The sequence below is a fragment of the Panthera pardus genome, unplaced genomic scaffold, assembly GCF_024362965.1.
Source record: "Panthera pardus isolate Hobbes unplaced genomic scaffold, ASM2436296v1 HiC_scaffold_13, whole genome shotgun sequence".
In the NCBI taxonomy this organism is placed as follows: Eukaryota; Metazoa; Chordata; class Mammalia; order Carnivora; family Felidae; genus Panthera; species Panthera pardus.
Window position 1 is genome coordinate 23,190,763 of NW_026526688.1, and position 23,420 is coordinate 23,214,182.

General features: G+C 35.9%; 1 protein-coding gene across 6 annotated transcripts in view; it reads right to left on the reverse strand.

Annotated features, from left to right (window-relative positions):
* Positions 1–23,420, reverse strand: part of TUSC3 (tumor suppressor candidate 3) — a 283,032-nt gene that overhangs the window by 116,176 nt on the left and 143,436 nt on the right. For all 6 annotated transcript variants that reach the window (XM_019466760.2, XM_019466756.2, XM_019466758.2 and 3 more), the window contains exon 5: positions 22,344–22,484. In XM_019466760.2, the coding sequence (XP_019322305.1) occupies positions 22,344–22,484 (141 nt within the window). The remainder of the gene's footprint in view (positions 1–22,343; positions 22,485–23,420) is intronic.

A 23,420-nucleotide genomic window follows, 5' to 3' on the forward strand; every position in this document is an offset into this window, starting at 1 on the left:
TGGGGAGAAACTGAGAGCTTTTCCTCTAAGGTCAGGAACACAACAGGGATGTCCACCCTCACCACTGTTATTTAACATAGTACTGGAATTCCTACCTACAACAATTAGACAACAAAAAGAAATAGAAGGCACCCAAACTGGCAAACAAGAGGTCAAACATTCACTATTTGCAGATGATATGATACTGTACGTAGAAAACCCAAAAGATTCAACCAAAAACAATCGCTAGAATTGATACGCAAATTTGCAGAATACAAAATCAACGTACAGAAACCTGGCACATTTCTATACACCAATAATGAAGCAGCAGAAAGACATTTACAACTGCACCAAATAAGATAGAAGATAACTAGGAATAAATCTAATCAAAGAGGTGAAAGACCTGTAGCCTCTGAAAACTATGAAACACTCTTGAAAGACATCAAAGATGAAACAAAGAAATAGACATTTCATGCTCATGGACTGGATTGGAAGAACAAATATCGTTAAAGTGTCTATATTATCTCTATTATCCACAGCAATCTACACATTTAACGCAATCCCTATCAAAATACCACCAGCACTTTTCACAGAGCTAAAACAAACAATCCTAAATGTGTATGGAATCACAAAATACCCCAGATAGCCAAAGCAACTTGAAAAAGAAAAGTAAAGCTGGGAGCACCACAATTCCAGACTTCAATTTATAGTGCAAAGCTGTAGTGATCAAAACAGTATGGTACTGGTGCACAGATCAACAGAACAAAATAGAAAACCCAGAAATGAACCCACAACTGTATGGTCAATTAATCTTTAACAAAGCAGGAAAAAATATTCAACAAATGATGTTGGAAAAGCTGGACAGCAACATACCAAAGATTCAGAGTGGACCACTTTCTTACAACATACACAAAAATAAATTCAAAATGGATTAAAGACCTAAATGTGAGACAGGAAACCATCAAAATTCAAGTGGCGAACATAGGCAGCAACCTCTTTGACAGCGGCCGCAGTAACTTCTTGCTAGATACTTCTGAGGTAAGAGAAACAAAAGCAAAAATAAACTATTGGGACTTCATCAAAATAAAAAGCTTTTGCACAGCGAAGGAAACAATCAACAAACCTAAAGGCAACTATGGAACTGGAGAAGATATTTGCAAATGACACATCTGATAAGGGGTTGGTATCCAAAATATATAAAGAACTTATCAAATGCAACACCCCCCAAAAAAATAATTAAAACATGGGCAGAGGACTTGAATAGATATTTTTCTCAAGAAGACATACAGATGGCCAACAGACATAAGAAAAGATGTCCAGCATCACTGATCATCAGGGAAATATGAATCAAAACTACGAGTATCACCTCACACCTGTCAGAATGGCTAAAATCAACATCATCAGAAACAATAGGTTATCAGCGAAATGTGGAGAAAGGGGAACCTTGTGCACTGTTGCTGGGAATGTAAACCGGTGCAGCCACTCTGGAAAACAGTATGGCAGTATAGAGGTTCCTCCAATTTAAAAGAGAACTACCCTACAATCCAGCAATTGCACTACTAGGTATTCACCCAAAGAACACAAAAATACTAATTCAAAGGGATATATGCACCCCAATGTTTATAGTAGCATTATCTACAACAGTCAATTAATGGAAACAGCCCAAGTGTCCATCAACTGATGAATGGATAAAATGGTCTAATTTCTGTTTTAATACTGTCAAATTTATTAGTAAAGTGTAATCGCCTTAATCCAATCAGGGAATGTAATGACTGAGTCACGGGTAATGGCCCTGATAAAGCGCCATCTCTCTTGACTGAACTCAGACAGGATTTTCAAAGACAGGTGGCTCCCACATCCGTTTTAAACCCAAGACTGAAAAATACTCTGCTTTTGAGACTTGATGCTTAGGGCTTTCAGCCACTCTCCATCAGCAAACAACCGGACTGTGCTTGAGAATAATGAAATTTGTACCAAAAGATATGCTTATTTTTCCATTTCTCTACAGTACCCCTTTGCTGGGACCTGGACTGGATTTTCAATTCTTGCCCAAATCAGCAATTGGCTCCAGTATAAAAGCGGCTGCAGAAGCCAAATAAATTCTACTAGGCCTCATTTTTAAAAAGTATAATTGACATACAATTCCTATTAATTCCAGAGTAATACAATATCTGTATACATTACGAAGTGATCCTAACAAAATCTAGTTACCATCGGTCAAGATACAAAGTCATTACAATTTTGCTTACTGTATTCCCCATGCTGTCCACTACATCCTCATGACTAACTCAATAACTGGATGTTTTGACCTCTTAATCCCCCTGATTTAGTATGCATGTCACCCGGCATCTCCCTCTGGGAACCGGTTTGTTTCCTGTATCTGCCAGTCTGTATCTGTTTTGCCTGTTCATTTGTTTTGGTTTTTAGATTCCACATATAAGCAAAATCATATGGTACTTTTCTCTCTCACTTATTCAGCATAATAGACTCTAGGCCCATCCATTTTGTCATAAATGGTGTGATTTCATTCTTTTTATGACTAATAATATTCCCTTGAATATATACACCACTTCTTTTTTATTCACATATCTATTAATGGGCATTTAGGTTACTTCCATATCTTTGCTATTTTAAAGAATGTTGTGATAAACAAAGGGATGCATATGCTGAGTAATACTCCAGTATTTATATAGACATCCCATTACATATATGTTTACATACACATATAATGTATACATCCATATTATATATACATATATTATATATATACACACATATTATATATACATAATAAACATGCATTCCAGTATATACACACACACCACATCTTCCTCATCCATTCATCTGTTTAGGCTGCTTAAATATCTTGGCTATTGTAAATAATGCCACAATGCACATACAAGTGTACATAGATCTTTGCAAGTTAGTGTTTTCTTTCTCACTGGATAAATACTCAGAAGTGTGATTGCTGAATCATCTGGTATTCCTATATTTAAGTTTTGGAGGAACATCCATACTGTTTTCCATAGAGACCATACCAATTTGCATTCCCACCAGCACTATATGAGGGTTTCCTTTTCTTTGTGTCCTCATCGACACTTGTTACTTTTTGTCTTTTTGATAATAGCCAATCTGACAGGTGTGAGCGGATAGCTCATTATGGTTTTGATTTGCATTTCTTCGATTAGTGATGTTGAACATTGTTGAATGTGCTGTTGACAATCTGTATCTTTTAATTTATTGTAGTTCACAATCTATCTTCTTTGTAAAATGTCTATTCAAGTCCTCCACCCATTTTTTAATTGGATTGTTTTCTTGATATTAACTTGTGTAAGATCATCATATATTTAGGATATTAAGCCCTTATCAGGTAAATGATTAGGAAATAACTTCTCCCATTCAGTAGGTTGCCTTCTTATTTTGCTACTAGTTTCCTCTGCTTTGCAGAAAAAAGGCTGAAATCCCATTTGTTTATTTTAATTTAATTTTAATTGTTTATTTTGCTTCCCTTGCTTGAAAAGACAGATCCAAAAAATTTGCTCAGACTGATGTCCAACACCTTACTGCCTATGATTTCTTCTAGGAGTTTTATGGTTTCAGATCTTACATTGAAGTTTTCAATCCATTTTGAGTTTATTTTTGTGTATGGTGTAAGAACGTCTTCCAGTTTCATTCTTTTGTGTAGCTGCCCAGTTTTCCCAGACCACTTGCTGAAGAGACTGTCTTTTCCCCACTGTACATTCTTGCCTCCTTCATACATAGATTAATTGACCATTTATGTGTGGATTATTTACTGGGCTCTGTGTTCTATTCCACTGGTTTATGCACCTGTTTTTATGCCAATATCTTGGTTATTCATGGTTTTTTGTAATTCAATAGAAATTTTAGGATGCTTTGTTCTAGTTCTGTGAAAAATGCCATTGGTATTTTCATAGGAATTGCACTGTGTAGACTGCTTTGGGTAAGTATGGGCATCTTAGAAAAATTAATTCTTCTATTCAATAAGCACAGAATATCTTTACATTTATTTGTGTCTTCCACAATTCCTTCATCAACGTCTTAAATAGTCCTCAGAATTACCATGTTGGTTAATTTTTATCCTAGGTATTTTATTCTCTCTAATGCAATTATAAATGGGATTTTTTTCCTTAATTTCTATTTCTGTAGCTCATTATTAGTGTATGGAAATATGACAATTTCTGTACACTAACTTTATCCTAGGACTTTACTGAATTCATTCATTAGTTCTAATAGTTTTTTGGTGGATGCTTTAAGATTTTCTGCATACAGTATTGTATCAACTCAAATGATAGTTTTATTTCTTTACTTTTATTTATCTTGGCTAATTGCTGTGGCTAGCATTTCCAATACTTCATTGAATGAAAGTGGCAAGAGTGGCATCTCTGTCTTCTTTGTCATCTTTGAGGAAAAATCTTTCATGTTTTTACTACTATGATGTTAGCTGTGGGTTTGTCATATATAGACTTTATTATGTTGAAATATGTTCCCTTGAAACCAACTTTGCTGAGTTTTTATCATGAAAGAATGTTGCCCTTTAAAGTGCTTTTTCTGCATCTACTGAGATGACCACATGGGCTTCACCCCTTCTCTTGTGAATGTGTTATAAATATCACATTAACTGTTTTGCATATGTTGAGCATCCTTGCTTCCCTGCATAATTCACACTTCCAACTGTGATGTACAACACTTTTAAATGTATTGTTGAACTTGGTTTGCTAATTTTCATAGAGGATTTTTGCATCTATATTCATGAGAGACGACCTATAGTTTCCTTTTCTTTGTAATGTTTTTGTCTGGTTTCAGTATCATGGTAATGCTGCCCTCACAGAATGAATTTGGAGGCTTTCCTTGCTCTTCAATTTTTTGGAATAATTTGAGAAGCACAGGTCCTAACTCTTCTTTAAATATTTGGGTAGAATTCACCTGTGAAGCCATCTGGTCCTCGAGTTTTGTTTTTTGAGAGTTTTAAAATTACTACTTCAATTTCATTACTTGTAATCCGTCTATTCAGATTTTCTATTTCTTCACGATTCAGTCTTCAAAGACTGATGGAATTTCTAGGAATTTATCCACTTCTTATAAATTGTTCAGTTTATTAGCATATGATTGTGTGTAGTAATCTCTTATGATCATTTGTACTTCTGCGGTGTCAGTTAACAACTTCTCTTTTATTTCTGATTTATTTGGTCAATCTCTTTTTCTTTGAGTCTAAATAAATGTTTATCAATTTTGTTGATCTTCTCAAAGACACTTTTAGTGTTTTTTTTAATTTTATTTTTATGTTTTATTTATTTTGAGAGAGAGCAAGCCGGGGAGGGGCAGGAGAGAGAGATGGAGAGAATCCCAAGCAGGTTCCACACTGTCCGTGGAGTCAAACACGGGGCTCAAACTCATGAAACCGTGAGATCATGACCTGAGCTGAAACCAAGAGCTTATGTTCAACCAACTGAACTACCCAGTTGCACCTAGTTTTATTTACTTTTTAGTGTCATTGATCTTTTTTTGTAGTTTTTAAATCTTTATTTCATTTAATCCACTCTGATCATCATTTCCTTCCTTCCACTAACATTGTGCTTTGTTTGCTCGTCTTTCTCAGTTCTTTTAGGTTTAAAGTTAAGAATGTTTCAGATTTTTCTTATTTCTTAAATAGGCCTGTGGTGGCATGAATTTCCCTCTTACAGTGGCTTTTGGTGCTTCCAGTAGGTTTTGAAAAGCTTTGTTTCCATTTGTCTCATGGTGTGATTTTATTTCCTCTTTGATTTCTTCATCATTTAGTGTCAAGTGTTGTGTCTTTTTCAGTTTTCTTCTTGTAACTAACTTCTAGATATCCCATTGTGGTCAAAAATAATACCTGATGATTTCATTTTTGAATTTTATACTTCTTTTGTGGCCTAATGTGATCTGCAGACTGTTCTGTGTGTACTTGAAAAGAAAATGTATTCTGTGGTTTTTAGATGAAATATTCTGTACATGTCTATTAAGCCCTTCTGGTCTGTCAATCAAGGCCAAAGTTTCCTTATTGATTTTCTATCGAGATGACCTATCCATTGATATAGGTGGGGCATTAAAGTCCCTTAGTATCATATTACTGTCAATTTCTATTATGTCTGATAATATTTGCATTATACATTTCAGTGACTCTATGTTGAATATATATTTACAGTTGTTACATCCTCTTCTTGAAGTGACCCTTTTATCATTATGTAATGCCCTTCTTTGTCTTTTTTTACAGTCTTTTTTACAGTCTTTGTTTTAAAGTATATTTTGTCTGATATGAGTATTGTTACACTAGCTTTCTCTTTATTTCTATGGCATATCTTTTTCTAATCCTTCATTTTCATTCTGTGTCTTTAGATCTGAAGTGAGTCTCCTGTAGGCAGCATATAAATGGGTCTTGGTTTTTTGTTTGTTTGTTTGTTTTTATCCATTCTGTTATCCTATGTCTTTTGATTAGAGTAGTCTATTTACATTTAAAGTAATTATTGATAGGTGTGTTCTTACTGCCATTTTGTTAATAGTGTTGTGGTTGTTTCTGTAGTTCTTCTCTGTTTCTTCTCTTGGTCACTTCCTTTATCAACTGATAGTTTCCTTCAGTGTTATGCGTTGGTTCTTTTTATTTTAGTGTATCTGTTGTAGGTTTTTGGTTACCATGAGTTTCATATACATTGAGATTATATATACATATATACACACCAGTCTATTTTAAGCTGGTAATTTCTTTACTCCCCTCTCTCCATGTTTTGTTTTTGTCATCTTGACATTTTTATTTTGTGTGTCCCTTAACTAGTTGTTGTAGTTGTAATAGATCTTACTATTTTTGTCTTTTAACCTTCAACTAACTTTTTAAGTGGTTCATTTATTGTCTTGACTGTATATTTGCCTGTAGAAGTGACATTTTTCTTTCATAATATGCTCTTATTCCTGGTTATGGCCTTTTCTTTTCCACTTAAAGAAACCCTTCAACATTTTTCACATGGCTTGTTTAGTGGTGATGAGCTTTGCTTATCTAGGAAGCTCTTTTTTAATTTTTTTTTTTTAATATTTATTTTTGAGAGAGAGAGACACAGCATGAGAAGGGGAGGGGCAGAGAGAGGGAGACACAGAATCCGAATCAGGCTCCAGGCTCTGAGCTGTCAGCACAGAGCCCGACGCGGGGCTCGAACTCACAAACCCTGAGACCATGACCCTAGGAAGTGCTTTATCTCTTTCAATTCCGAATGACAACCATGCTGGGTAGAGGAAGTTTTTCCCTTTCAGCACTTTAAATATATCCTGCCACTCCCCCTTCTGGCCTCTAATCTGCTTTTTATTCCCTCTAGTGTATTTTTCACTTCAGCTACTGTCTTCTTCAGTTCTGACCAGTTCTTTTTTATATTTCTCTTTGTTGAAGTTCTAAGTTCACTCCCTCTTCTTTGATGCGCATCTTTACGAGTATTACTTTAAACTCTTTATCAGATGGATTGTACATCTCCATTTTGTTTTAGTTCTTTTTCTGAGGTTTTACCTTGTTCTTTTGTTTGAAACATACTCCTCTCACTTTGCTTGACTTTGTATCTATTTTTATGAATTATGCACAGCTATCTCTCTGAATTTTGAAGGAGGGTCTCCTGTAGGAACTTTGTAGACTGCATGTGCCTGATGGCTTTGACTGGCCAGCAGGAACAGGTGCAGACGGGGACTCTTGTGCTGCCCTCTGCACTGAAGCCCCCCTGGAGGGACAGCCTGAGCTGGAATGGGCATGTGCCAGGTGAAGTCCATAGGGTGCTTGGTGCCAGGGCTGCCCTGGCAGGATGACTGGTCCAAGGTTCCTTCCCTATCACAGTCTGAGACCCTTTAGTTCTCATTACCTAAGTAGCTCTCCATGAATCAAAGAGATGATTTGTTTATTTTAGTTAGCTTTATAAATTATTTTAAATAGAAGCACTGGCCTGCATTAAGCTACTTTTGTCACCCAAAAGCAAAAGTCAAATTTTGATTTACTTGGCATATAAATATCCTGTGGTGTTGCTGGAAGTATGGCCAGACTCGCAAAAGATAAGTCCGCAAACAAAGTTAAGTGAAGATCCTCATGCTCAAGTCAGAATGAGGCCCCGACTCAAGAATGAAGCTTCTTTTTATTAGGATAATTGCTAAAGACTACGTGCATAAAGTCAGCTAAGCAAGTGTGTTAATGAGTCTAATGGTTTAGCTTTTCAAGGTTGAATTTTGAGTCAATGGTTTCTATAACAGTAGGAAGGGTCAGGTGCGAAGGAGGATCCAGCCCTGGACAAATGTTAATGGCTCTAGGTGTTCCTTACGAGCATCAGCCTCGTTCAGCTGTGTAAACATGTCCCAAGGCCTTGCACCTTCTCCAGCCCTTCCCTTTTGAAGTCTTTTCCTTTGATGCTTCTCTCCTGCATCTCCCACACTATGGTTTGTTTTCCTTTGGCTTATAATACTCACACACACTCACCCACAATACTCACAACTGTCAGAGAGGATCCTTTTGTAATACGTAAGAATATTTAATACCCCATGGAAATATAAACAGTTACCTGAGAAGGCAGATTTGACCAACTTACTAAATTGAAAGCCATCTAATTTCATATTCAGCAATAGATGAATAGCCTAAAGACCCATGTTTTGGTTGGCGCTTCATCTAACAAGCCAGACTATCTGTTAGTATCAAAAGTTTTCGTCTTCTATACTTCTTTAACATCAAAATAGCCATGAAACACAGTAACAAACTGGAGTGATCAGACACTGAAATGGAAGGAAAAAACTGAATGCAAGTATAATATAGTAAAATAAAGTATAATCAACAGTACATTCAGGTGTCCAAACTTTCATATAATATAGGAAGCCTTTTTTTTTTTTTTTTTTTTTGAGCACTGGCTGACTTCAAGCCAAAAGTGAGACTAAAGAGTAACACTCTGAGGGGCGCCTGGGTGGCTCAGTCAGTTAAGTAGCCACTCTTGATTTCAGCTCAGGTCATGATCTCACAGTTCATGGGTTCGACCCCGGTGTCGGGCTCCACATTGACAGTGTGGACCTGCTTGGGATTCTCTCTCTCCCTCTATCTTTGCCCTTCCCCCACTAGCATCTGTGTGCGCGCGCTCTCTCTCTCTCTCAAATAAAAATTTAAAAAAAGGCTAATGTTCTGAAACAGTAAAAAAGCTACTCAGATATTTGCTGCAGTTCAATAATCAAAGAAAACTTGGTAGTCCCTTTGGAAAGCATTTTGGATGCCACATTTTCCTGGAGAGCCAAAAAAGAAAAAAATAGTACCATCTTAGAAAACCAAGATTTTGGACACATTTTAGTCAGAGCATTTATATCCTGTTGATTCTCCTCCATCATTAGACAAGTAAGGTCTCTAGGGGCAAGAACTATATCCTAATCTTTTTTATCTTGTCCTTTTATTTATTTATTTTTTTGCAGGGGTGGGGGACGACTATGAGCAGGGAAGTGGCAGAGAGAGAGGGGGACACCAGATCTGAACTGGGCTCTGCGTTGACAGCAAAGAGCCCGACGTGGGGCTCAAACTCACAAGCTATGAGATCACAACCTGAGCAGAAGTTGGATGCTCAACTGACTGTGCCACCCAGGTGCCCCTTGTCCTATCATTTTATATCCACATGGTTCTTCACAGTTCTTAATACATAGTAGGCTTTCAAACTCTTGTTGAATGGTCAATAAACAGCTAAACATGAATTAACAGAGAAGAGGTGAATATACTGAAACATAAATATTTATTCTAAAACTGAATGAAATGTAAATTAGTTAAGTTTCCCCAAAAAAAGAAAGAAAAGAAAAGAAAATGCAGTAGTCCTAGCCATGGCCTAGAAATGCCATAAATTTCTGTGAAAAGAGCATCTGTGTAATTTTGCTTAAGACTAAATATATTTTATTTCATGGAAAGGAATCCTACATTGAGGATCACTGTCTCAATAAATATTACTTATAACCACTACTGAGTGGCATACCATTAGCATGGAATGGAATACAGAAACCAGGCAGTCATTCCAAGTATTGGACCTTCATAGTGAAGCTTATTTAATTATGAGTTTATAATAAGCAAAAGACTCAGGCAACCACACAACATCAAAAAAAAAAAAAAAAAAAAAAGGAGGAGGAAGAGGAAGAGGAGGAAGAAAATAAGAAAAAGAAAGAAAGAAAAAGGAGGTCCATCCATGTCTGAGTAGTTTTAAGATACTCTTTTGAGTTATGGAAGGCATTGTCGGTCTTCATTATAGAAAATTAGGAAAAATATACACTAAAAATATATTAATTCTTTTCATTATATTGTTACCAAATCTCCAATACAAAAGTATACATGGGACTATATATAGAAACTATCTATTTGCAAACAGACATACCCATCTTCAAATGACTCAAACTATTTATGTTTAGAATCGTCTTCAAACAACAGATGCTTCACTGGAAAAAAAAATATTAGCAGCACTTATTTGCTTCTCACTTGTAAGGAGAACAAAGTAATAAACCGCAGAGACAGTATCTGCATAATATTAGAAGTTATATAATTTTATTCAAATAAATTTGTAAAGGCGCTCATTCTGAGGTCAGAGCTGCTTTGCAGTTTTGAATGCGCTTAAGAAATACATTTCTACTGATACAACACAATGTGCAGACACCAAACAACTCTTCAAGAATGTGAAAACTGTATAATAATTTATATTAATTTCAAGCTTAAGTTTTTCACAAAACTTACATAATTAAACTGATATAATTTCTTTGAGACAGAAGACACATTAAGGTATGTGAATCATCTTATAATACAGAGCATCAGTGTTAAAAGGCACAAAACAGCTTCTCTCCTACCAAGATTTACTGTGATAATAAAGTCTGGTTATTAGATTTTTTTTAAATGATGTTTATCTTTCATGTTTTTAATTGCAAATTCTTAGGATATTTTTCTTTGTATATGCAATCAATAGAACTACTCATCACACTTCTATTTCTGCTTTGGAATGACAGCCATCTATAAAGAGCTTTAGGTTGCCAAGAAGATCTGCGCTATGAGCTATAAAGCATAACATTTTAACTCATTTTGATATTCCAAGTCAACATTTATTTCTGAAAACCATAAACTATAGACCTATATTATACTCCTTAAAGTTATGTACCAGTGTAGTTCAATATTTTACTCAACCATTCCACTTTAAACTCATCATAAAACAGGTAATGTATATGCTTATTGTCTATTATTGCTTTTCCTTTGCAGGGTGGAGGAAGGGAAAACGGAGTAAAACCAGAACCAGAACTTACTCTGCTCTATAAACAATCATCATCACGTACAAACAGGAGTTCACAGCACTTTCTTTCAAGATCAGGAAGAACTTATGAATACTCCTTTCCCTACTTTTTTCAATTCGGAATCAGGAAGCTCTAATATTTACTTTTTAAATATTTGCATATCTCTCTCTATATAAGGAAATTGCAAATTTTGTCTCATACCCTCTAAAACACCATGAACAGCTTCTTTTCCCCTGCAAAAACTTCATTCTTAGCCTACCTGTGAGTCATATACAATAAGGTAAATATAATAATGAAAAAGACAACAACAACAACAAAAACAGCAGAAGCCATAGAACATAGAACATTGTCCATCAAACTAAAGATATGTTACACTAAGTAATCCCTTGGGAGGTACTTCTGCAGAGGTTCAATACACAAGTGCTCACTATACACAGACTTGTTCTATACTAAGAAGTGGCTATATGGACAGAGAGCTTCTTTAACAAACTTTTTTCTCTCTATTCACATTCTGCACCTTTGGTATTACACGAGGGGTCTGCTCTAATCTAATTCATCATTTTTATTTTAGGAGCTTTCCTTTCCGTGCAATCCAGGGCTTTCATCAGAGTTTCTATACATCAGATGACAATATTTTGCCAAAGATTACCAAAATACATGTTCTCTTTCCCAAAGGAAAGCAGGATAGTGGTTATTTTGCATAGACAAATGTTTGAGAATCTGAATACATGATTAGCCATTTTGGGTAGACTCTTAACTTTGCAAGGGTATCTTAAGAATTGGGTAAGATTGGGGGGCGCCTGGGTGGCTCAGTCGGTTGGGCAGCCGACTGCAGCTCAGGTCACGATCTCACGGTCCGTGAGTTCGAGCCCCGCGTCGGGCTCTGGGCTGATGGCTCAGAGCCTGGAGCCTGCTTCCGATTCTGTGTCTCCCTCTCTCTCTGCCCCTCCCCCGTTCATGCTCTGTCTCTGTCTCAAAAATAAATGAAACGTTAAAAAAAATTTAAAAAAAAAAAGAATTGGGTAAGATTGGAAATGAACAAATGAACAAATCCTTCAAAATAGCCCTTTTTTAAAAATAAAGAGTCAAGTTTGGCGGTGGAAGGGCTGGCTATCAGGCAGAAAATGGTAAAGAAGATTCAAATTAGTTCCCAGAAGCCATCAGTAGCTAAAGAAAAGGCCACAAGTTTGTATATTTCTATAGTAATGAAAAAGGGGAGTTTCAAGAGGAGCTTTTTGAATTCAACATTGTATCATCAGAGTAGTTTTAAAACACACTGTTTGAAAACATGTCTGTTCTCTGCAGCCTGTTACTGACTTCTAAAAGGCTTCCACTGGTGAGCATGCATGCTTGCCAAGAATTCCTTCTCAAGTATGTGTTTGTGAATGTTAGACTATTTTCTGCTATGCCAAGGTAATTAGCTTCCAAGGATTCAAAGCAGAAATGCAAAATCTGCATGATGAGGCAGGGGATGCAAGAAAACTGACTGTTCGAGTATTTAACATTTATGCACCATATAAATATTCTCAGGCATTTATCTGCAGTCATAATGGCTCACTACATCCACCGGTTTAAACAACCAACATGAGTTATGTGCCCACATTATGAGACGCCCCGCAACGTGGTAAGAATACAGAATTTGAAGTCAGACAAGTGGGATCAGGTCCTAGTTAATAATTTTCTAGCTATGTGAGCTAGCAAAATGAGTTTATTGAATCTTAGTTTCCCTGTTTGTACAAGGAGGAGAATGTAAATTCCTTTTCATCGTTATTGTAAGGAATAAGTACATAAAACATATCCCAAAGAAGGAAAAATTCAATCAATAGTAATGATGATTATTACTAGCTTCTAACAGTAATTCTGGAGAGAAAAATGAAGGCATGCTATTGTCAACTGACTATAATTCAGAGAGACCGTCAGTGTTTTGATAGACTGAAACAGTGACAAGATTTGGTATGACACTAAATACTAAAGAAGTTTTAACTTTACCATAACAGTGAAAAAAGTACATACTATACTTTCATCAAAAAACCTGGGTAGCTTTACTGAATGAAGCAACTTGAAAACTAGCCTGAGCAAAAAACCCACAACACTTTTAAACTTAATAAGGTGATTGAGATCATCTCTAGTATCCAATTATATTAGAGTATAATTCATCCATTATGACTCAATTATCAAAAGTGACCAAATATTAAACTTTAAAAAACCCACATTTGTATTCTCTCCATTTATTATAGAGGTATTTTTAAGTATGTTCTAGAAGGTTACAGGGGTTCTGTTTGAATATCTAGACTCTAGATATTATTGCAGAAGACGTTTGCTATAAGGTGATGTGCCTGGTCTTCTTAATCTGTCCTATTGCATCCAACTCAGTCATAAAGACCACTAATTTGTTGAAAATAAAAATAGAAGGATGAGGGAATACTACACGAAGACAAAAGGCAGAAAGCAATAATTAGCTATAAATATATACATGTATATAGTTTCAATTTTGATACTCTATTTATAAATTTTATACATCTTTTGTTAGATTTAAGTACCACACATTTTTTCTTCCTATTGTTAAAGATTTTATTTTCAATTATATATCAAATTGCTTCCTGTATAAAATTCCTAATGATTATTGGACATTAACTCTTCCAACTCTAGTAATAATTGTATTATTGGTTCTCCATAAATGGTGAATTTTCCATGTGGAAAGTCATAAGTAAATATGACAAGATTTATTTACTCCCTGCATTTCTTTTTTCTGTTCTTAAGCTTTGACTAAGACCACTAATAAAATGATGAATAGTAGGTAATTATAGGCTTTATTTTAAAGTATCACTACATAAGATATTTGCTAGAGATTTTAAGACATCCTTTACCTAGTTAAGAAAGTTCACTTGTATTTATAGTTTAACTTTTTTTTTTTTTAATGCTTTTATGTATTTTTGAGACAGAGAGAGACAAAGCATGAGCAGGGGAGGGGCAGAGAGAGAGGGAGACATAGAGTCCAAAGCCGGCTCCAGGCTCTGAGCTGTCAGCACAGAGCCCGAAGCGGGGCTCGAACTCACAGACTGTGAGATCATGACCTGAGCTGAAGCCGGACGTTTAACCGACTGAGCCACCCAGGCGCCCCTACAGTTTAACTTTCTAAAACCATAAATGATGAATATCAAGTAATGTCTATGGCATTAGTGACACTCTTTCTACTTTACACCATTGCTGTGATGGTTTTCAATTAATTTCTACTTCCCCTATGGCTTAACCACCCATTCCTACAACCTGACTTTCGCTATTTTATATACAGCTGAATTTGGAAAAAAATTAAAGAGAAAAAAAATCTTGCTTCCATGTTCCTAAGCAAGATTTGACATATGCCATGCCACCTTTCCTATTTGCTGGCCATCTCTAAATTCTCATACTTAGCCTTATGGTCTTTCCTGCAAGTATTTCATTATCCCTACTAGAGTGATTTTTATAATTTCGCTAAACCTTCTGGGAAAATTTTTCCGGTAGGTTTTCCCTAGGAAAAACTTTTCTGTAGGAACAGCTGCTCTCATTTGCAAACTATTTCCTTGCACTAGATATGTACAGACAATGTGTTAAATTCTTTGTTGATATTGCTCTGATTTTGCTCATATTTGAACAGCACCCATTTTTCCTGAACTAGTGAAGTGGCTATAAGCAAGAGACTACATAGCTCAGTGGTTCAATTTTTTGTTGTTATGAAAACTGGCCATTTCTTTAAAATATGACACCACTGTGTAGCCATACCTCCTTTATCTCTCAGGTGGACTTCTTCCATTAAATCTTTACTCCCCTTGATTTCTTCATGAGTCACTGCCACCAAGAAATACAATCAGTATCTCAAGGTAAGCCACTCATTTTACTGGGTGGATCTTTGCCTGTACTTTGAATTCTGCCACCTTTTGTTCCTCAGCACTCACTGACTCAGCTGTCTTTTACCCCCTGCCCCATGTAAGCCTTCCGTATCGAAGTAAGGTCCCAATCACAACTATTCCTTCCCAGGACAGGGTCCTCATTTTCTGGGGGGAAATATTTCTTGCCAATTTTTGACATCTGCCACTAACACTATGCCCCTTAGCACTTTCTGCTCTTCTCAATAACAAAAGATCCTTATGAAAAAGAGCATCTTATAGTGGTTGTGGTCTCACTAGCTGTTGAAAAAATTTGCAGACAGATTGGAATGTATCAGATTTTTCTGTCTTCCAGTCACTTGGAATTTAACTTGACATAGGTTTTTAGTTCTCTGTCATGTGCTTAGTTTCCAAGAGGTAAGTGGAAATTTTCTGACCTGTAATCATGCTCCAAAGAAACACTTCCATACGAAGAATACAAACAAGAACCTCATTAAAGAAGGTGGGTAGTTTTCCCTTTTACTCTCTTCTGAATAAGTTGACAAACTGGCATAATTCCTTCACGTATCCTTGCCAAAAAATGACTTAGAAGCTACTGGACTTTTTCATTTCTCAAGGATGATTTGCAAATACTTCACCTTATGTAATGGTTACTGGTATACTATGAATTTATATTTCTTCCTGACATAATTTCAGTTGATATTTTCCAAGAAACTTGTTTTTTGTATAATAAAATTGACAGTACTGACTTTTTAAGAATTTTTGATTATGTGTGATATCATCATCATGGCAGGATAAGAGCATTCTACCATTCTCTCTCCAAAAAAACATGGATTTTGACAATTGCCTATGAACAAGAGTGCCTTTGTGGAAGCTGAGTCCAACTGAGAAATGCCAGCACTACTGGAAAAACACTAAAAATGAAATACTGGATGCACTGAAGAGGGTAAGACAAATGGTTTCAATTTCGTAGCTCACTCCGCCCAGGGGGCACAGCTCAGTGTCCTGAGAGAACTTCTCTGTGATTTCTCCCAGAGGGGAAAGTGAGAGTGTGTTAGTGAGCACCCAGCTTCCCCAGCTATGTAGGACACTGAGAAGAGACACAAATCTTATACCATCCAGAATACTGAGTCATATACTGCACAAGTTGGGGGCAGTGGACCGATGGGAGAACAGCAACCAGGCCTCAGAGCGGAACACATCAAAAGGACGCAGATCCTAATAACCACTTCGTGGAATCCATCAGTAAGCCCGCCAGTGAGTTGCTGAAGACACTGCACCTGTGGATTCCCCGCAGCAGGCCCAGAGGCACCCTTCATGCTCCACGTGCAGCCCCTGCACACCCTCTGTCCTGTGGCTGTCCCCCTGTGCACACTCTGCTGGCAGTGAAAGTAAGCCTTTCAGATAACAATTGGACAAATGCAGAGAGCCAGCCCAACTCTGCAGCATGAGGAGAAAGGACACAAACTAGAGCATTCTAGTTTTGCAGGATCAAGAGGAAGATATACAAACCCGAATCCCCCCCACCTCAGAGGGACCAAGAAGTATAGAGCAGGTGTGTTCACAAGAAAGATAGAAGAAAGCCTCAGAATTCCCTAACATAACTAAAAGGAAAGCCAGTCAGTAAAGATTAGAAGAGATGAATATTCAAGTATGAAGACTTCAACTTCAAGGACACGAAAAATCAAGGAAACATGATACCACCGAAGGAAAACTGTAATTTTTCCAGTAACTGACCAAAAAAGAAATGAAGATCTATGATTTGCACAATAAAGAATTAAAAGTATGTGTTTTAAGAAAACTCAGTGAACTACAAAGTAACACATTAAAGATAATTCAACAAAGTAAGAAAAGCAATACATGAACAGAGTGAGTTTACCAGAGATAGGAATCATAAGAAAGAACTAAACAAAATAGGATATATAAAATGAAAAATGCAATAGAGAATATCAATAGTAGACTGGATCAATCAGAAATAATTCGCAAAGTAGAAGACAGATCACTTGAAATAATCTAGACAGGAGAGAACAATGACAAAAAAAATGACAAAGAGTGAAAAAAAACCTGTCTTACTAGAGTCTCAGAATGAGAAGAGAGGGAAAAAGGGGCAGAAAGATTAAAGAAATAATGGGTGAGAATGCCTCAAATGTGGGGAGATGTTTGAAAATACAAGTTCTTGAAGCTCATAGGTTTTCATAAAATTTCAACCCTAAATGATCTTCTCCAAATTACATTATAATAAAACTGTCTAAAATTAAATATGGTGAATTTTTAAAACAGAAACAAAAAAATATCACATGCAAGTGAACCCACCCTTAAGCTATCTCTTGTAAGACAAGAGAGTAGAATGATATATTAAAAATACTAAAAGGAAAAAACTATCAACCAAGAATATCTTACTTAGTAAGGTTGTCCTCCAGAAATGAATCAGTGATAAAAAAATTCCAAACAAGGAGTGGAGTTCATCACTACTAGACCTGCCTTGTAAGAAATGCCAAAATTAACAGACTTATTAGCAACACACAAGATGAAACAAGCACTGGCACAGGTAAATATATACTCAAATTCATAATTTTCTAATACTATATTATGGTAGCATGTTAATAACTTCAATGTTAATAACTTAAATATTTAATAACAAATAACTTATGAAAACCTATGACAAACAATATAAAACGAGGTAAACTGTGACCTCAAAAATGAAGATATGTGTGGGGGGAAAAGTAAAAGGTAGTTTTAGTATACAATTGAAGTTAAATTATCAATGTAAAATAGACTATTATATTAAGATGTTTTATGTGAGCCTCATGGTAACCACAAAACAAAATTATACAAAACATACAAAAGAAAAAGAGAAGGGAATCAAAGCAACGACTGTAAAAAAAAACATTAATTTATACAGGAAGGAACTACAAAACTAGCCAGAAAACCATTAAGATGCCATTAATAAGTCCTTACCTATCAATAATTACTTTAAATGTAATTCAAAAGGTATAGAGTGGGTAAAGGTATAAAAAAAGAAGACTCAACTAAATGCTGCCCCCTAGACACTCACTTCAGCATCAAGGAGACAAATAATTTCAAAGAGAAGGGATGGAAAAAGATATTCCACACAAATGGAAACCAAGCGAACATGTGGAGAATGGGGAACTCTCTTGCACTGTTGGTAGGACTGGTGCAGACACTCTGGAGAACAGTATGGAGGCTCCTCAAAAAACTAAAAATGGAACTACCCTACAATCCAGCAAATGCACTATTATTTACCCAAAGGATACAAAAATACAAAATCAAAGGTGTACATGCACCTCAATGTTTACAGCAGCATAATCAACAACAGCCAAACTACGGAGAGAGCCCAAATGTCCACTGACTGATGGTAGGTCTGTATGTGTGTATGTATGTATGTATACATACATATATATACACATAGATACACACACATAAACACACACAGTATATACATGGTATACTGATGGTAGTATGTATACTATATCCATCAGTCAATGGACATTTGGGCTCTCTGTATAGTCTGGAGATATATATATATATACATACACACACACACACACACACACATACTTGGTATATACCAAATAATATATATATAGTGTACACATACACACACACACACACACACACACACACACACAGGAATAATACTGAGCCATCAAAAAGAGTGGAAATATTGCCATTTGCAATGACATGGATGGAGGCAGAATGTACTACGCTAAGTGAAATAAATCAGAGAAAAACAAATACCATAAGATTTCACTCATATGTAGAATTTAAGAAACAAAGCAGATGAACATATGGGAAAGTGAGTGGAAGAGAAGAGAGGGAAATAAACCACAAGACACTCTTAAAGACAGAGAACAAACAGAGTTGATGGAGGGAGAAGTTGGGTGGGAGATGGGCTAGATGGGTGAGGGGTATTAAGGAGGGCACTTGTTGTGATGAGCACTGGGTGTTGTATATAAGTGGTGAATCACTATATTCTATTCCTGAAACCAATATTGCACTGTATGTTAACTAAGATTTAAATTAAAAAAATAATAAAACTGAATGGTACTGTCATAAAAACATACAGACCACTGCAATAGAATTGCAAGCCCAGAACTAAACTCAGACAAACATTGTCAATGAGTATTTAACAAAGGAGTAAAGAATACTCAATGGAGAAAGCATAGTGTCTTCAACAAAAAGTCCTGGGAAAAGTGGATATTCACACTTAAGCGAATGAAAATGGATTCCTGTCTTATGCCACTCACAAAACTTAACTCAAATGGGTTAAAGATATAAACCTAAGACACAAAACTATAAAACTCCTAGAAAAAAATATATGAAAAAACCTCCTTAACATTGGTCTTGACGATATTTTGAATATGACACCAATAACAAAAATAAACAAATGGGAATACATTACACTAAAAAGCTTTTGCAAAGCAATGGTAACAATCAACAAAATGAAAAGGCAACTTACAGAATAGGAGAAAATATTTGCAAATTATATATTGGATAAGGAGTTAAGTTCAAAATGTATAACAAACTCACACAACTAAAACAAAAATCCAGTTAAAAAGCAGGCACAAAACCTGCATAGTATTTTCCAAAGAAGACCTAAAAATGGCCAACAGGTACGTAAAAAGAGGCTCAAAAGTCACTAATCATCCTAGAAAGGAAAATCACAACCACAATGAAGTAACATCTAATACCTATTAATTATCGAAAAGATAAGAGGTAACAAGTGTTGGCAGGAATGAAGAAAAAGGAATTCTTATATACTGTTGGTGGGAATGTAAAAAATACAGCCACTATGGAAAACAGTATGGAGGTTAAACTTAACTTAAAAATACAACTACCATGTGATCTAGCAACCTCACTTCTTGGTGTATTTCTGAAGGCAACCACATTTTTATCTTGAAGAGAGATCTGCATCCCCATTTTCACTGCATCATTATACACAACAGTCAAGACACAGAAACAACTTAAGTGTTCATTGTTAGGTTAACGATTAATCACATATATACAAATATGTATGTGTGTGTATACACATGCACGCACACACACACACACAAACCCCACATTTCAGCCATTAAAAAAAAAATCATGCCATTTGCAACACAGAGATGGCCTTGGAGAACGCAACGCCAAATGAAATAACACAGACAGAGAAAGGCTAATAGTGTATGATCTCCCTTGTATGTGGAATCTTAAGAAAGGGAGAGTAGAATGGTGATTTCCAAGGGCTGTAGGGTGGGGAAAACAGGGAGATGTTCGTCAAAGGGTACAAATTTCCAGTTATAAAATGTGTAAGTTCCAGGATTGTCATTTATAGCACTGTGACTATAGTTAATTTCTAAGAGAGTAAAATCTTAAATGTCCTCACCACACACACACACACAAAGGTAAATTATCCGAGGTGATAGAAGTATTAACCTTATTATGGTAATCATTTTGCAATATATACAGGTATCAAATCGAATCGTATACCCTCAGCTTTCACACAGTGTTATATGTCAGTTATACCTCAGTAAAGCTGGGGGTGGGGCAGGGAAGTACTGTCCTTGTAGGTGGCAAAGAAACAAACAAACAAAAAGTCTACTTTGTTTCTAGATTTATACAGTGTTTTTACTCAGCAGCGTGGGGTCTCAATACAGCAATTTTCTGAAAGGGTATATTTGTGCTACATGTTTAACCAAGCCACCTTCCCCTTTTTTTCCAATTGCACACCCTTATTTTACAACATTGACATCTTGGTCTCCACAGAGGACCCCACAAGGGCCTTTCATATCCTTCAAGCTTTTAATCTCTTCATAATGTCTCAAATTGAGGAGAGATTAGGATGGCTAGTCAGCAGTCAACAATGGAAGACTATAACCTCTTTCTCAATTTATTTACCCCCACAGTGCAGAACATGGGAATTTTGCCTACAAGTCCATCAACCAAACAATTAATTAATCAATCAATAAATAACCCTAACTTAGAGGCTTCAAAGTTCAATATTTTCTTTAACAGGGTCCTATCACTTTGCTTTAGGTGGCTTACGGGATATATATCACTATACAAAATTCAAACTTTTATTGGACCACAAGAACATCCGAGCCAGAAGATACAGGTTCACTACCATTTAATTGGCATGTTGAACTGATGTGCTTCTCTGCCCTTTTTCTCGTCTCTTTAGTCAAGCATCACTTCAAATCTTTTGCCTATTTATTTTCTGAATTATTAAACAATAAAACGTGTCTCCCTCTCTCTGACCCTCCCCTGTTCGTGCTCTGTCTCTCCCTGTCTCAAAAATAAATAAAACGTTAAAAAAAATTTTTTTTTTAAATAAAAAAAAGAGTTTGGCTTCTATAGTTTCCCACTGCCAACTGCTTTCATTGCCCCTACTGTCCTGCCACAGAATTGCCTGACAATTGGGGAGCAATAGAAAAATAATAAAATAAACAATAACAAAAAAACAAGAATCTACTAGAAGTATCTCCTACATATATGTCTCTTCCAAACTGCCCCAATTCAACTCAAGGAAAAAAAAAAAAAAGGAAGATTGATAATTTTTTAACTAATTGTCATCTTGAATACTGGCATTCTTACCTGATCTACTTGCTAACATTTACTTTTTAGGAACACCAAATACCTGATGAGCTTTGCATTCTCTCCAGGTTTACAGTTCTTCAGTGGGAGAGAAAGGTTAGCATGTATATATGCCATCTTGCCTATAAATAGATTGTCTTATTTTTTTAAAACCATGATTCTGTCTTCTGGGTAGCAATAATTCTTTACATATTCCAGATACATGTCCCATACACATATATTTTCCAAATGTGTTCTCTGATTCTATGGACTGCCTTTTCATTCTGTTACCAGTTTCTTTGAAGAGCAAACTTTTAAATCATCATTAAGTGCTATTTACTATTTTTTCTTCCATGGTCCGTGCTTTTTGTGTCATAAAGATTTTGTGTTCTTCTGGAAGACCTATCATTTTAGCTTTTACATATGGTGAACCATAATCCATTTTGAGTAAATTTATATGTGGTGTGAGCTAAAACTTGTGGTTCGTTATTCACATGAGGATATTTCACTGTTCCAGCGTAAGTTTCCAGTAAGAAAAGACTGTTTCTTCCTTACTGAATTATTTTAACACCTTTGTTGAATACCAACAACCATACAACTTCCAATATTATACAAAGAAATAAAGGGGAAAAGCATAGTGTAACAACATACCAGAGACACCATGGCCCAACCAGTCTTGTTATAGATGAATTCCAAGTTGTTTCTTCTTAAATAGAGCAAACCGCCAACAAGAGACACTAACAGGGCCAAAGCAATGGTGCCGGAGTAGTTGGGTGGTCTAAAGACTCGAATCTGCAAACATGCAACAAAAGTTTTATGAGCTGAATAAAGTACTTCAGTAAAAGTGTTTTTATCTTGACCATATTCTACTCCTTCCAATTTTCAACACCAAACTTTAGGAAGATGAAACCCTACTCTTCACACGTGGAACTAATACTCCCTTTACTCTTTACAAATCAAAAACAAATGGTTTCCAACATCGTGGCTATGTAAAAAGACTTGCTTTAGATGCATATAGTTCACACATGCAAACATGACTTATATTCAACCCAGAATTGCTGTGTTTCACCTATGGAAGATGGGATCATCTAGTACAGGGTAGGGATGAGATGGGTGTAATACATGTATTATTCCAAATTGGGGCATTTTAACATCTTCAACATTTTAAGTGTTTTTTTTTTTTAACATCTTTACCAAGATATAATACACATACCATAAAATTCACCCAGCGTACCATTCAATGGTTTTTAGTATATTCAAGGGATTGCATAACCATCACCAAAGTCAGTATAAGAATATTCTGATTAGGTCAAATGGAAACCCTTTAGCAAAACCCTCTTATTCCCCTTACCCTCTAAACCTAAGCAACAAAGAATCTACTTTCTGCATGTACAGATTTCCCTTATACTGGATTTTTCATATAAAATGTGTTCTTCTGCAACTGGCTTCTTCCACTTAGCATGATGTTTTCAAGGTTCTTCTTGTGACATGTTTTAGTACTTTATTCTTTTTTATGGCTGAACACTCCATTGTACAGATACAACAAAACTTGGTATCCGTTATCAGTTGATAGGCATTTGGGTTGTTACTACTTTATGGCTCTTGTGAATAATGCTGCCATAAACATTCTTGGACAAGACCTTGTGTGGGCACATATTCTCGTTTATCTCAGGTACATACTTAACAGTACAATTGCTGGGTGATATGGTAACGCTATGTTTCTTGATT